The sequence below is a fragment of the Acanthaster planci genome, linkage group LG01 (assembly GCF_054643075.1).
Source record: "Acanthaster planci isolate LZ-2023a linkage group LG01, COTS_SCS, whole genome shotgun sequence".
NCBI lineage: Eukaryota > Metazoa > Echinodermata > Asteroidea > Valvatida > Acanthasteridae > Acanthaster > Acanthaster planci.
The window spans coordinates 19,137,583-19,154,019 of NC_141777.1; the positions used below are offsets into that span (position 1 = coordinate 19,137,583).

The 16,437-nt window shown below is 42.0% G+C and overlaps 1 protein-coding gene across 12 annotated transcripts in view; it reads left to right on the plus strand.

Annotated features, from left to right (window-relative positions):
- The window catches only part of srbd1 (S1 RNA binding domain 1), a 41,953-nt gene that overhangs the window by 8,839 nt on the left and 16,677 nt on the right, over positions 1 to 16,437 (plus strand). For 5 of the 12 annotated variants that reach the window (XM_087133630.1, XM_087133660.1, XM_087133639.1 and 2 more), the window contains 6 exons: positions 580 to 747; positions 7,567 to 7,711; positions 8,552 to 8,678; positions 10,214 to 10,331; positions 10,732 to 10,870; positions 13,911 to 14,007. In XM_087133630.1, coding sequence (XP_086989756.1) covers positions 7,582 to 7,711; positions 8,552 to 8,678; positions 10,214 to 10,331; positions 10,732 to 10,870; positions 13,911 to 14,007 — 611 coding nt within the window. In that variant the 5' untranslated portion in view covers positions 580 to 747; positions 7,567 to 7,581. The remainder of the gene's footprint in view (positions 1 to 579; positions 748 to 7,566; positions 7,712 to 8,551; positions 8,679 to 10,213; positions 10,332 to 10,731; positions 10,871 to 13,910; positions 14,008 to 16,437) is intronic. The other 7 variants (XM_087133650.1, XM_087133671.1, XM_087133679.1 and 4 more) reach the window with 2 other exon arrangements.

Genomic DNA, 16,437 nt, shown 5'->3' on the forward strand with positions numbered 1-16,437 from the left:
AAGTGTAGTAAACAGTGACATCTTACTGATGGCCAGTGGGGAGTTTCTGGCTCATTTTTCTTGTTCTCACTGTTTGTGGTTAGCACTCTCTATTGGCTGGTAATCTGAGAAGCATGCTTTACGCTCACAAAAAAAGGTTTTTTCACTTGAATTTACAATTTACTGTGTGTTGTTTCATGTCATTGTTTGTGCTCATATCATTCCTTCACCTACTGCCAGTTGTACACGTACCCGTGTACAACATCCTTGTGAAGCACCCTTGTGAACCATTGCCTGCAAATTGATGACTTTTTGCTTTTTCTTGACTTATATTTTCGGGACATGTACAGTAATAGTATTTTGGAAGCTGAATTTGAGATTCAGTTTTTGCATGTTAATGTACTGTACATGTACCTGTGTCCACAATCCACTTGCACGTCCTTGGTTATTTCCACATGTACATGTACATGTGTACACTCGTTATTTTAGGCATATGGCAATGTACTAATCCAACACATTCTTGTTAGTGCATGTATTTACTGGTAGAAATGTTTGTTATTGGTGCTTTCAAATTTTGATTTACTCCTTGTTAATTGACAGCATCCCCGTGTGACCACTTATAGAAACACACTGAAGCTCTGGCAGCTAATTCCTGATTCCCACGTCATCACCATTGAATGGAGTGTGGCTACATGTACCTCTTATCGTGTGGAATGTATGATACATGTGGCTGATCTCTGCTGAGAACCTTGTTATTATGGCAATACGGTATAACACTGTAATCCCATTATGGAAAATTACTCACCTCTGTTTGCAATGTACCTACATGTACATGTGCATTTGCATATCAGCATACGTGCATAAGGAAACTCGCTGAAAAAGTCGCCCAAGCCACACCCACTGTACCTACTGCATGTCCCCCACAAAGGGCTGTGTAACACAAAGACTCCTCCTATTTTTGTCATTGATACATACAGTGTGCGTCATGCGTATTATAGCTTTGTAGAGTTACACAAATCCGAATCTTAATAATGCTGCCGAATAATGGTGGATGATGCCAATACAAGAAACAGATCTGTAATCTCAATCCATACACTAGGTATTTTCACCTGGTCCCTTCAAGTCCAATCAGTAATCCAAGCATGATACATGTATTTCCACCGTAATGATACTGGTATTTCCACAGTACTTAAGCAGCACTCTAGCTGGAATCCAGCAGTCTCGTGACAACAGATACACCACTCACTGTCTGAAACGTAGAGTACTAATTCTTTGTCAGAACCACACACACTCACAAAAGAGATAATCCACATGGTGTCGCCGCAAACCTCCTACATGTACCTTATTTTATATCCACCATGCAAACCTTCAATCATTACCTGACTTTGCTCTACGGGGAGCAAATCTCATCTGTGGTCAAGGAGTACGAGCGTCTCTCCACCAAGTATTCAAGATTCATCAAGTTGACCTTCCTCAAGCGCTGCCGCGTTTCCAACATCTTGCCACCTGGTCTCCATCTCAGCGATCTCGTCCACAATGCGCAGTCCAAAGACATCCTCAAGAAGTCTAGCCTCAGCCTACATGTACTTCGCTATCTCATGTCCACAACTAGGTCTGCTCTAGCCTCACTAGACAAGCAGATCTCTACCATCTAGAGTGAACTTGCCACTTCCACATCCCTGGAAGTCTTCAACAAGATCCAGCGACTCACCAAGACAAGCAGTCACGCCACCTTCAGAAGAACCTGCCGCCGCCAAATCAGAAAATTCAAGATACTCCCAACAACAGAACTCAGCCACACACTGGACTATGGGATGTATATCCCCATGACCCACATAATCGCAATTCCCATTCCAGACCTGGCTGATAGGATCCTCTATGTCCTTGTACCAAACCCACACCAAACCCAACTACGTTCACATGCCGCCTTCACCAAACACTGTGGTCAATCTCAGTCAACGCAAGTTACCCAAAGTCGAAACACAGGTCCTTGCATTGGACGAAAACTTTGCCCTAGTGCCCAAGTCTTCACACGTGGAAGAAGTAGTTCAAGCCACCGAACCAGCCCTACGCTATCTAGCCAAGCCTGTCCCAGATGATGTCTGAATGCAAATAAGCCAAGCTCTCAAGAACCACAAGCCTGCAGAGCCTAACATCACCAAGCAAGAACACTTAGCCCTCATCAGTCTGCATTGAGATAAGTCAATCCACATCATGACCGCCAACTAAGGCAACGCCATAGTCATTATGGACAGAAATGACTTCGACAACAAGGTGTGGGACATTTTAAAGTCGGGCTCCTACCGTTCCCCATGCAAGGACCCCACACCAGCCATACAGAAGAGTCAACACCAAGCTAATTGCCTTACAGTGGTCTGGAAACCTTTCCATGGCCAAGTACCACCAGTTCCGTACTTCCAGCTCCAGATGCCCCCCACTTCTTTGCTCAACCCAAGATCCATAAGCCGGACATCCCCCTATGCCCATCGTAGCTTCCTGAGGAGGTCCCACCTACCATATCACCAAGCACCTTGCTAAGATCCTCTATCCACTTGTTGCCAACACCGAACACCATATCAAGAACTCGGAACAGTTTGCCACATTCGTCAAAGACCTAACCCTACAACCCAGCAACTTCATGGTCAGCTTCAACGCGGTGTCTCTCTTCCCTAATGTCCCTACCACCGACACCTGCAACACTGCACGAGAACACCTAGATCAAGACCCATCACTTCGAGAACAAACTGTCTTGACCCCAGCTCAGATCCAAGACCTATTCATCACCTGCGCGGGCTTCCAATGGCGTGACAAGTTCTAAGAGTAAACAATCAGAATCCTCTATGGGATCACCTATAATCCCTTTCTTCTTGCTGATATCTATAATATGGAGTAATTTGAACAGACAGCCATTGCAACCGCTGATCTTTGCCCAAGAGTATGGCTCAGATAGGTCAGTGATACGTTTATCATATGGCCTTGTGATCAAGACAAACTAGGAGCTTTCTGGAACACCTCAACGGGCTTAGCTCCAGCATCCAGTTCACCATGGATCAAGAAAGGGACAGCACCATCTCCTTGGATGTGAAGGTGTCCAGGCGACCTGATGGCACCCTCTCCCACAATGTACATGTACAGTATACTGTAAGCCAACTCACACAGACCGGTACCTCCATTTTATCATCCCAAGATCAAGAACTTGGTCATCGCCACGCTCGTCCGTCACAATGTATGTGACCAGGGCAAGCCTGCCCAGTGAGTTATACCACATCTTCACTGCACATCAGTGTGATGGTTTCAAGAGAACCCAAGTCAAGATCCAAGCACCAACAAAGACAAGCAAAGACAAGGTTCACGGACGACAAGGGGATTATGACAAGTCGTTTATCATCAAACACTCACACGAAACAGATCATGTCATCCAATGGCATCAAGCACAACTCATCACTAGCATCGAGCAATGGCACCCTTGAGGCCATCGAGATCATCAAACACAAGACAGTACCCCAAGACATCAGTATCAGCATCAGCGACATCTGGTACCCCATCTTGTCCAATGGGTTTCCTATACCCACAGACACTTTTCCCAATCCCAACCTGCTGCATAGGTCTCCTGTACCCCAGGCACCCTCCACACCCTAAGGTCCCACTCCCTCTGACACACCTGGATGAGCAGCTTCAGATCTAACATCAGAACCCAGACAAAGTTCCTGCCTTAACACCTCAGTAATGTGCAGCCAGAATCCCACTCCTCCATGCCTAATTGAACACGCACAGTATTTAAGCAGCAAGTTGGAATCCAGCGGTCTCCTAATGGCGGACAGAGCACTCACTGTCTGAAACATAGAATACAAGTTTTTTCAGAACCACACGTACTCACAAAAGAGATAATCCACATGGTTTCTCCACAGACCTCCTACCTTAAGACCAAGACTTTCGACAACAGACTTATAGCCATAGATTGCCATATGCATAATGGGGGCCAAGATACCAGCATCCTTTTTCCTGCTGCTGTCTGACGCTCTTGTTAGATGTCATCAAAATCCTTCCTTGACAAATGCAAATAACGGGCAGGAGATGTTCCACTTTTTAGTTGACTGCTTGGGGTTTTGTCTTTGGGAATTTGCATTAAGCTTTGCCTAAACTTCTGTGCTGTGATGCTCCATTGTCCTTCACAACGTATTTCTCTGATCAGTCGGCTCCAAGGACCACCTCTCTTCCTTTGGGAGAGAGTGATCTATTTAACAAGTTCAGCAAGGCCATGATGCAGGAAGCCGAACGTCTTAAAAGGGAAGACAAGTTGGGCGTGCGACATTCTGCCCAATGCCCTTCTACCATCCAAGCTCCAAGGAAGAGACCAAGAAATATTCTTCCATCCAAGGTTAATCTTTCAGACCCAAGAGAGATGCAGGCAAGTCTTCATCTTTATCAGACTACACAAGAAGTCAGCCACCCCAGCTATGCACAGCCCTCTAAGTCCCGGGGTTGCAATCCAAAAAAGGCTTCTGATAGCTACAGTTCTCATCCTTCTTCCTTCGAGTCCAGTAGGTGTTTGGCTTTTAAAATTTAGTCACAAGTGGTTCCACATAACCTCAGTCAGCTGGGTCTTTCGGACAATTTCATGGGGATATCACATGGAGTTCGTCAGTGTCCTCCCCTTTTGTGGCCTCCTCAACAATCTGCTCCTGTTCCTACAGATCCCACTCGCCAGGCTGCTTTGGGAAGGAAATCCTTTCAGAGAAAATAATACCGTTGTCCTCCCTTAAGGAACTGCCCAAGGCTTTACTTCGGCATGCTTCCTCGCCCCTAAGAAGTCTGGGGAGCGGTGACCTGTCATCCATCTGTGTCTGCTCAACTATTATGTCAAGCCAAAACACTACTGGATGGAGACACTTTTCTCCAGTCTTTAATGACAGGTCGGTGGGCAACTTTGATTGACCAAAAAAGGTGCCTATCTTCATGTCCCCATTCACTCGGATGATAATTTCCTTCAGCATATGTATCAGGAAACTGCATATTAGTTTTGCTGCCTGCCCTCTGGTCGCTCTTTCTACAGCCCCTCGAGTCTTCACCAGAATCACCAAGGTGGTTGCAGCACTCTTATGTCAGAGGTATGTGTACCTTTTCCTGTATCTGGATGACTGGTGTATACGTGTAGTTAGTCCTACTTTCCAGGACATAGTCAAGGCCCCCAGCAAACAATTCAAATAACACTTGAACTGGGCTTCATCCTCATGACAAAAGTCCTCTCTGATACCTTCTCAACAACCAACCTATATGTACCTTGGAGCAGTTCTCAACTTGGCCACGGGAAGAGCGACTCCAACTTTGGATCACTCAACAGAATTGTGTTCAAGTTTTTATTGTTTCTTCAATCCTACCAGCCAAGATGTGCATGCATTCCCTGCAGCTGCAACTACTGTATCATCACATTCGCTCATCTTTGAATCAGTCTCAAGAAGGATGCCGTTCACCCAACTCATCAGAGATCAACTTCAATGGTGGTTATCACAGAATAGACATAATTCCCCGTCCCTCTCTGGCAATTACTCTCACAACAGATGGGCTTGGGGACTCACATGGGAGACATACATGTACTGTATGGTCCACAGAGTAGAGTCAGTTATGCATCAGTCATTTAGCAGTGTCAAACGCCTTGCAGTCCTTCGAATCCAGGGTCTGCAACAATGGTTCTAATCCAGACTGACAGCTCCACAATGATATCATACATCAACTGTCCAGGGGAAACCCAATCTCCGTCCCTCTGCCTTGCCATCTGGAAACTTGCCAGTGTTTTTCTTGGCAAATCTCTCTTTGGGCCACTCATCTGGCTGGGAAGAAGAATTCATTCGCCAATGCGCTTTCCAGAGGCCAGATCCCTCCAACAGAAGAGGCTACATAAGCTACGGAAGAAGTTACAGCATTGGCAGCTATAATCTAAGAGTAGAGTAGACGGGACAGACGCCACCTGCCAAACGTATGATTGTAGACTTTACCACTTCAAGTGGTGTGAGGAAAGAGCTTTTGATCACCATTCTCTATCTTTGACTGCTTTCAGGAATTTCAGCTTTCACCTTTTCCACACCAGTCCTCAAATTTCTTATGATCTGGGTACCCTTCTGACATCCTAATCCAAGGCTCCCTTTGAACCGGCAGGGAATTCATCTCTTCAACAATTTATGATAAAAAACATGTTTGCATTGGTTGCCACTACAGCTCGACGAAGAAGTGAGAGGCCTTGTCTATAGAACCAGGTTCGCTGGGAACCAGGTGGTGTACGCCTTATTCCACAGACACAGTTTCTTATCAAAAATCAGTTAGTTGATTTCTCTCCCTCAGATATCTTTGTTCCAAGCTTGATGTCATTTTTATCAGTAGTAGAGGATAAATGGTGGTGCCCTGTGCAACCCAAGTATATGTACTACATTGTTCCCACTCAGCCATTACGAGGTGAAATCAAGCAGTTGTACATTACAGCCATCCAGCCACATTGTCCAGCCTCTGTGACCACGATCGCTTGATGGATTTCAGAGGCAACTATAACAAAGCCCTCCGACACGCAGCATGTCAACCTCTTGGGCCCACTGCTCGGAGTTTGTGTTTTAGATGTTATGAAAGCAGCCTGCTGGAAGAATCCAACCACTTTCACCCCAGGCTACTTAAAAGATGTTGTACAAGTGCTGAAGGATTCATGGTGGGGAAAGCCTTCCAAGAGGTCAGCCAATCAGCAGCCCACACAACCAGCAAGCCTACACACAACTAAGTAGGCAGCCCCTAGGAGTTTCTGAACAACCTTTTCACCTTTTTAGTTTAGACCTTCTGTTTACCCTGCATGTCCCTTTCCTCCCTCACAATTGGTTAACGGTGCTACTCTGTAAATGTAGGTAAACAGAGTTGAGTAGTTTTCTGTAATGGAATGTCCATAATCCAAAGAGATTTTCCATTCTTGTAAGAATACACTCACCTTTGTTTACCATTTGTCCCCTCCCCAATTAAAAAAAAAGTAGGATGAGTCTGCCTTACATGTAATCCTTTGTGGGAGACAAGCAGTGGGCACGGAGTATGTGGCTTGGGCGACCTTTTCAGTGAGTTTCAAATGTAGGTAATCAGAGGCAAGTGTTTCCTCACTAGAAATGAAAATTCCTTTGGATTTTGGAAATTTACAGGTTTATAATGCCCTAGTCTGGTACCCGAACATGTACCGTTAGCTGTATGGAGGAGGTTAGAAAGTTGCATCTCCCATAGTACATGTACCTATACGCGCAGTTGTACATGAAGTCTAAATTGAGATTTCTGTGAAGTTTCATTGTGATGGCCATAATGATACAATATGTTTTTACTGACTTCCCATTTTCACTTCTCTGTTTGTGTATTCATTTTGCTTGTGGAAAGAATTTTCACATATTGAGCAAAGTGTTCAGACCTAAATGTATTTAATGCAATCTCTTTCTCCTGCCTGCCTTATACAGACACACTAATGTACTAACATACTGGTTCAACAACAGGGTAACAGTGCACAGTTTTGTTGCTTTGTACTCTGTATATATGTATAATGATTCAATTTAACATCGTTTCATTCCACCAATTTAGTGATTAGTTAGTCGCATGATGGAAAAGCCGTCAAAAACCAAACCGTCGGCCGCAGCCCACAAAAGTGACAGTTCCTCCCTGGTAATGAAGTGGAATATAGTCGATTTGCTGGCGCAGAATGTGGAAGAGGAACAATGGGCTGTCAGTAAGTGTTACATGTATGAATGCCCACTTGATTTACATGCATTACAGTGGATTAAATTCATAAATCCTTTTTCTGCACTTTTTTGTCGCCAGTCAAAGATCTTGTGGGCAAAAACTTTTATTCAAATTACGGGTTTTTACCCTGACCCAATGTATATGTTTATGAACTCTGAACATATGTACTCTGCTTGTCCGAGAGCTTGCAAAAAAATTCACAAGCTTACTTGGGTGGGACTCAAGCACACGACCTCCTGCTTACTAGTGCAGTGGTTGCCGGGGTCGTCTGGCCGGTCCAAGTTGGGGGTAGCAGCAGGTACCGCAAAGTTTTTTTTTTTCTTTTTCAAGATGTACTTCGCACTTGGGAGATGTTAATTCAAATTACAGGTTTTAACCCTTACCCAACATGACTATTTAAAAACAATGTAAATATATATAAACACTGTTTACTCAGTACTTGTCCAAGAGCTTGCAAAAACTTCACAAGCTTACTCGGGTGGGACTCGATCCCATGACCTCTTGCTTACTGGTGCAGACATCTTAACTACTCAACCAACACAATTCTGTTACGTACACGAGTGTCTTCAAAACACCAAAGTCAGACTTGCTTTTGTGTTGTATTTTCTCCAAGAATGTTTTTGAACTTTAAATATATTTCAAAATTCTTGAAGACAGACACACACACGTGGGCTTAAACTGTTATACCATCAGAACCCGTAAGGCTTGTAGGCTTTTTGAAAAAAAACAGTAAGCTTCAACATTCCAGTGTAAACTACATGTACTTGTATGTGAGATGCTCATTGCTCCAGAGTTCTTGTCATTGATTGACACTTGTCCTTTATAGAAAACTTAATCCAACTGTTGGAAGATGGTTGCAGTGTCCCATTCATTGTGAGATATCGGAAGGAGCAGACCAATCACATGGAAGCTGATAAGATCAGAGAAGTCATTGGTAATTTAGATGAACTCAAGTAAGTTACTTGTTTACACATTGACCATAACACTTTCATGATTTCGGAATACATTTTGGGTTTTTCTTGAAGCCCATTAAAGATCATAGCAAGAGGCAGAAATATCTAAGAGGACATACCATTTGTATGACTTTGAATACATGAACATGTCGGAAAGCCTTCTTGCAACATTACTATTACTTCACCTTCGTTGTGGCAGTAAAAAGGAGAAACATATTGGTTTTGTTTTAATGCTAATGAAAATTTCCACAGTTGTGAGCCAAAGCATGATGTCATCCAAAGCAGAACAGCAGTGGCCCCAAGAGCTCTGTGTGTACTGTATTATGCTTTATAATTATATATATGTCACATATTCTAGGTGTATAGTCCACTTTTTATTTGTTAAGTACTGTAGCTTGCATGGACAATGATCAATATTTCTTCAAAACTGGGGATTATTGTGAAAGCAAATTTGTGTACTTACGGTCTTTTGACAAGTAGTGTGATGTGTGACAACATCAACATAGCACCCTCTAAAATAAAATGATGAAAGGATGTTTAAAGAGGGCAACTGCCACCTTGTCACTTTTAATGGAAAGAAGTGTTTACATTTCGATCTTGTTCATATTGTTGAAACGTGTATGGGGAAAAAGGTTGAGCTCAGTGTCCACTTCACATTTCCTTATTTGTTGAGTACACACGAGTACCAATGGACATTTCAATGCCAGATCGAATTTTTAGAATAAATGAGAAGAGAGTTTACAAGTAGTAAATTGGAAAAAAATGACTTGCATGTAATTATTAATACATGCTTGGCCTTTTGAGGTACCCTGTAAAGACATTTTTCCCTCTCATACATGTACAAATGGTCTGTTGGATTTATATTCATTGACATGATCATCTTAAAAGTGCTCTGTAAGGTTCAAAAGTTCAGATGATAATTTTCAAACCATTCCTGAACCTCAGAACCTTCCGCAGCTACATGTACATGTACTGTGGATGCTAGAAAATCAGTTGCTGTTTTATAGTATAAATCTTCTGAAAGAGGGTGGCACTTTTTGAAAGAAAAAAAAGTGTGGTGACTGAATTGACAATTGTTGACCGCTGTGGTGTGAGATACGTACATGCACATGTATGTTCTGAAAACCAGACCTTGGGACTAAGTATGGAGGGTGTTTTAAGCATCATGTCCTGCATCACAGCAATCAACAATTATTTTGTCATACATGTACATGTATCTCTGTCACAATGATGTTTTATATGTATACATGTACATGTTTTTTTTTGCGGGAAATTAAGGGCAACTAAGGAATCTTTGTACATTGGCATCGCAGTCCCTGTATTATTCTGTACACTATGGGGACGCCTGTCTGTGTGCGTGCCTATGCTGCATGACATACTGTACAACGCTAGCTGATGCGATGTCTATTTACATGCAGATAAAGTCAGCACCTGCAGAGTCACAAAATACATGTATGTTGAAATGCAGTTTGGCAGGTTGGACAAGCTCCCTCAGTAGGAGCATATAATTATCGTCAACACATCACCCTTTTCAGGAACGTGCAAGCAAAAGCATCATCTGCAGTGAAGCAGATAGAGAAAAGTGGCAAAATGACAGCCAGGTTAATGAGTGCCTTCCAGAGTGCTCAAACGCTGGAGGAAGTCAACACACTGGTAAGAGTATTTCATTCACACCGAGTACAGCGGCGAACTACATGTAGCACAGCGGCAGCCCCAAGATGGTTTCTTCAACTAAAGAGGTTGAGCCTAAAAATTAAGACGTAAATGTACATATGGTTGACAGAACCTCATAATTCTTAATTCTGAAATCGGTCAAATCAAATGCAAGAATGATTGATTGAATTGAAATTTTAAAATGTTGAATTACCCAAATTGATCCAGCCAACATTCACAGGTTTTTCAAAAATAATGTTTTAAATTGCAATTAGCACATGTACATTTACTTGAATCCGTAAAAAGCCCGTGTGCTGTTTGAAATACATTTATTTGACTACTCTGAGATATTTTCTCAGAAATATTATGCTTGGAGAAAATTCATTTTTCTGTGTTACAGTTTGCTCCATACAAGAGTGGGGCGAAGACGACCCTGGCAGAGAGGGCCCGGAAGCTCGGCTTGGACTCGGCAGTTGACTTCGTCCTTGAAAAGCCAGAGCAGTTCCAGCTGCAGAGTTTTGTGAAGCCTGGCGTCAAAGGCAAGGCGGAATAGTTTAGGGGGTCGTGACCAGTTGTGTGTTGTTGTGTGCACTCAGTCTTATTTTCATACATGTCCCTGATGTGCATGTGGTACAGGGGGGTGGGACGGTTAATGGAGGCGGAGAGGGAGGGCGGCTTAAACACTTCCTGCCGGGGATTCCGGATCTGGACACGTATGTGTAACCTGGAAATTCGCCCCGCTAACTTAATACATAAGACTTTGGGAAAGTAACAAGATCTGAAGACACCTGGTTCAGGAAGACTGGGTCGCGATTTATTTGGAAGGTCAGGACAAAGTTAAAAAATGAAAACAAATGGAAATGTTATAACAACCCAACACAGTGCCACAAGTGGATTACTCGAGTGACCAATCAGGCACAAACCCCAGCTGCAACTGGTGACAAGAGCAGAAAAGAGCAAATGTGGGAAGGCTGAAGAGAGCTGTGAGTGGTAATGCTCACTCTTCAGTAGCACGCACCAGTCTGAACAATTAACTGCGGGAAGCTCGATGAGCAATGCCAAACTATAAGGTGATACGGGGTACCAGACAAGTTGCTGACTAAACTAAGGAAGCTTGTAAAAGAAAATGTGTCATGTAAAAAACATTCAAATCTCCCTTCCTTGCTTTATATGTGTGGCCAGGGTCTCCGAACTCAGACAAAGGGAACAGGGCCTTGTAACAAAAGACCGTACTCGGAACATAAGTCCAGGCTGCTTGGCATTACCGACATTTTTTCACTCTCAAAAGTGGAGATAATCCAGCCTTGTTTTGAAACAGTATACCACAGTTTGAGGCATTTAGAGTGAGTGGATTACCATCGGGGACAAAAGCGCTCCACCACTGCAGCGATGAGCCACACAGCACTGCTGCATGCTAATCTGGCCCCTATTGAAAAGAGGTCAGCAGCGCACTGAGCCAGGTTGGTGAACAAAAGAAACTTATATAACACCACACAATCTTGGCTCTTTTTACAAGGCTGCAGGCCCGGCTGAAATACTCACGCGTCAGTAGATTTTGTCTGTCAGGCTAGAGTGGACACCAGACAGTCCTTCACATGTTTGGAAGTGTCCAGTAAATGAAAATAAGAATTTTTAAAGAATTTTGAAAACAGAAAGAAATGATAATTATTCCGGACTAGCTTCATCAACATTGATAACTGCCCCCGGCAGCAAGTGGTCAACTGCTTGAACAACGATGGGGTGATGGTCAGCGACTGTCACAAGGATGAAGAAGTGATAGTCCGGAGATGGTGTAATTCTGTGCCGTTCTGATGTTCGCATCTCACTGGTTCTGAGTTGGTGGATTTGTTGGGCACAATCACACGACAGTGGAAAGTTTCAGAAACACAATGTACCGTGTAAGAAGAAAAGAAAATACACTCGGGAAGTAAATATTCAATAAATGTGAACAGGCAAAAGTATAGTCCCCCAGTTCCATTACAAACGGAGAGAGCAAACCAAACTTATCCACTTGTCTGATCCGTCAAAGATTCCATTAAAACAGTTACCCTGCATAGAAATGGGTCAAACAGTCCACTTTGTTGCATATGGGAAAAGTCTTTCATAATTTCTCAGATACAGGTGCATGGTACTCATTGCAGCTTTTCACGGAAACTATGCTAAAAGTAACTCACAGGAAATTCCCATTGAAATTCATGCTAATTGAATGTCGAAATATTTCACCAAATATTTCTTTCCACAAATTCTTGTTCATTACATTAACCCAAACCGGGCAAGTCAACATGAGAGCAAAATACTCTAATGCAAGGGGGTGCTCTTCAAAATCTGCATCATTCTGGTGCCAATCTCACAGTAAAGTTTCCACCAGAATAAAGGTTAAGTTGTGGGAAAACACCTTTACAGCACCTGCACTAAAGCTAACATTGCTTCCAAATGTTTATTCATCATAATACATCCAAGAGCAAATGTCAAGAGAAGAGTTACCCACACGCTGTGTTACCCAGAGTATGTGACACAACCTCCATCCGTCATTGTCTAAACAAAGACGCCATGTTTGCAAAATCAAGGCACATTTTCTTGAAATTATTTATTTTTAGGAAATGGCGGCACCTCTAATTCTTTTTGTCCTAATTCCAAATGCTTAATAATTCAACCAAGCAATATTCGAGGTTACATTGATATCACGAAACAAGTTGCGTATCTGAGTTGGTAGATTTGTAGGGCAAAACTATAAAGTGTTGGAAAGTTTTGGGAACAAGCCACTGTTGCACGGTTGTGTCCCACTTACGTACCACCTGAAGATTCTAGAACAAAGGCAGGCCAATGTGGAGGTGATTCAGTCCAATATCCTTACTACATTCATCCAAAAGCTGCTATGTCGTTGCCCCTGACAACCATCGGATGAATATTCAAACACTTTAAACACGAATTTACACACTGAAAGAAACATCTGAAGTGTAGACAACAAATGGTTATAGGACTTTCAATCATTAACCTCTACAGGATTAGAAAATTCCCATCCTTACTAAATCAAGTAAGCAATTTTTAAGATTACATAAATACCAGAAAACAAATTGAAAGTGTGTACCGTATTTGGTGGATTGTTGGGGCTCACCCATGCAGCAGTTTAAACTCTTGGTCCCAGTTACCCTCCAACCGAAGGTTCCAGAACAAATGTAGGCCAACATACTTGCAATATACATGTACATTACTCACATGGCATTGAAACTGTACGGTATGCATGCATGTATGTACATTTAGGCCGTCAATGAAGCTCATCTCAAGTTCCAACATTGTACATGTACATGTGTATTTTGCAAGTGTTGTTAAAACTGTTGCGAAATGTGTTTCAGAAATATTTTCTGCTACTGTCATATTGCATCACTGCATTACACAATTGTGTAGTTGCGCATTGAAACCTGAAATGTACATCCATACAGATCTCATTTAAGTTTGGAATGAATTAAGAATTGTTTTAAATTTTGAAAAATGATATTCGGGGGGGGGGATTGCTGTTTCTTTGAATGCTGCTCAGTTCCAGAGGTACTTGAATCCCAGTGATTTACATGTCTATTTCAGGAAGGAGCACAATTGCCGAAGTGGAAAAGGGTGTCCAGCACATTCTAATTGACATCATCGCCAAAGACAGCAAAGTAGTGAACAGTCTCCGAAATCTGTAAGTTGAAAAGCACGCAGCCCATCAGTTCAACCTACGTGTGTGGGAAGAAGAGATCTCTGGCCATGGCCCAAGCCAAGGGTGGCTCTAGAATGATTTTTTTGGGGGGGGGGTTGATGCTACATTTTGGGGCATGTTACTTGTTTTTGGAAGGAATGAGTAAAAATGTACGTACTATTACGTAAAAACTCAATGTCATGTGGAATTGAACTTTCACATTTGTGCTGTTAGTGTCTTTACGTGCATGCTAAGTTTCAAAATGATTGGGTGTGTGACACACAAGGTCTTAGTATCCCCCTGGCTGTGAGATGGTCCCCCAAAAAACTGTCCGTTTAGCTTGCACATTGTAATAGAATGTGTATCAACAAAACTTTAACCTAAAGGAACCTCAAACATTTTCCAAACATTGACCATGTTTTGCCTTCCTTACTCAGTGATGCAAGGAAGAAAAAGGTTTTAAAAAACTGCCCAGAATTATGGCTGTGCAGACCAAAAGAAGTATTTAAGACTGATGGTTAGTACTTGTGAATGAAAAATGGCCACATGGTATCGTGTTGATTGTTAGATGGACCAGTTGCAACTGCATGCATTCATTGATAACACACATTGAGGCCTTGTTTGTTTCATCTGGATCACGATCGGTGATCTGTCGTTGATTTATGGATACCAAAACTCGCCCAAGGGATGGTGCAAACCAGCGTTAGGATCACTGATCGAGATCCAGATCTGAGTGAAACAAATGGGCCCTGAAATTTACAGTTTTTTGAATCTCTACTAAAACTCAAGAATTACAATCTCAAAACAAGATAAATTTGTGGACAAACTCACAGCTGTTAGGGAGTTTTTCATTTTTCAGCTTTATCATTTTTGTTAGGGAAAGTTTCCTCTGATTTGTCTGAAATTCTCACAGTGATCCCCACTTATAAGATTGATAAAGGTGCGAAGTGACAAAACAAAGTCTTTCTCTGTAGGTTTTGTGTATACTTTAATAGTACACACAAACTATTAATAGGTTGTGTGTATACTAGGTTAATAGGTTTTGTGTATACTTTTATAGACTTTAATCTTGTGTCACGTGACCCCCGATGACGTCACCGTGACAAATTTATTTTGACAGCCCCACGGGTTGATGGACTACATGTGCTCCCAATACAAGTCACTCAGATGTATAAATGCACCAGTCTTTAACTTCAGAAAAATTTGCACCAAACCTATGGAGAAAAACTGCAGCTTTAAAGTCATGTTACGTGATTTGCATTTATATTGGAAAAAATTATGAAATATTATTTGATATTTGGACTCAGGTATATTTGTAATCAAACGAAGACAAAAAAAATATGATTTCTCTTTCGTTCTCATAGTAATCTTCTGCCGAATATCAGGACTACTCTCATTAAGATCGATAATATTGTGTAGTAGAATAATGTGTACAATACCTATGGAGATAAATTAAATATTCAAAATTCAAAAATAAATCATGTGATGACGTTGTCATGACGTCATTATTTTAGTATCTTCTTAGCCTTAGAGTAGTTCCTTATTGTAACTGATCAAGATCTAAGATTGCTAAGTGACGAAAATGGTGCCCCTAATTTGTGTACAAAGTCTATGGGGAAAAATTAAGTATTCAAAAATCAGTAATGAAAAATTGATGATGTCATGTTTCATTATTGTGCAAAGTTTGAAGTCGATCAGATTTATTATGGTACCAAAGTCGATTGGCTGGAGAAATAGTCTGAAAAATGTGGGAAAAAAATTACGAAAACCACAGCTGTTTCGGCAAGAATGCCGAAACAGCTAAAAATGATTGAAAATGTAAAATTCACAAGCAGGAAGATGGAACCAGTATTGAGAATTAAGTCACCGAAACCTCTTGATTTTGATAGTGCGATGCATTCAGCCGCTGTTTCAGGACGCCTTTCTATGCCCTGCGACAAGGTGGAATGGGCATATTGTTTCTGCCTTGTCCTTCCATTTGTGTGTGTGGGGGGTTGTTGGTGGGCCTTCCCGGGTTATGGGGACAGTTTCTTTTCTGTTTTTCTTTTTTAGAAATACAGACCACATTTTGGGGACAAAAATTTGTGCCAGTAGCTTTTCTGGTCCATACAGAATAGGTGAGAAGACTGTTGAAGCGTATATTCCGACTACGGTACAACTGTGTGTGTGTCCAGAATATTAATGTCAGCATGATAACTTGAGAAATCTTCGACATTGTGAACTTAAAATTTGGTTTGTGGAATGCTTTTGGTAAGCCCAAGAATCCCACTGTATTTAGGGCTTTGAGGTCAAAGTCACAGTGACTGTAATGAACAGTAGAAATCTATCTGTATGATAATTTTGAGAGAATCTTTGCGTGGAGAGGCCCACTGTATTGGGGGTTTAAGGTCAAAGTCACAATGACTAAACGAGAAATCTATCAACATGATAAGT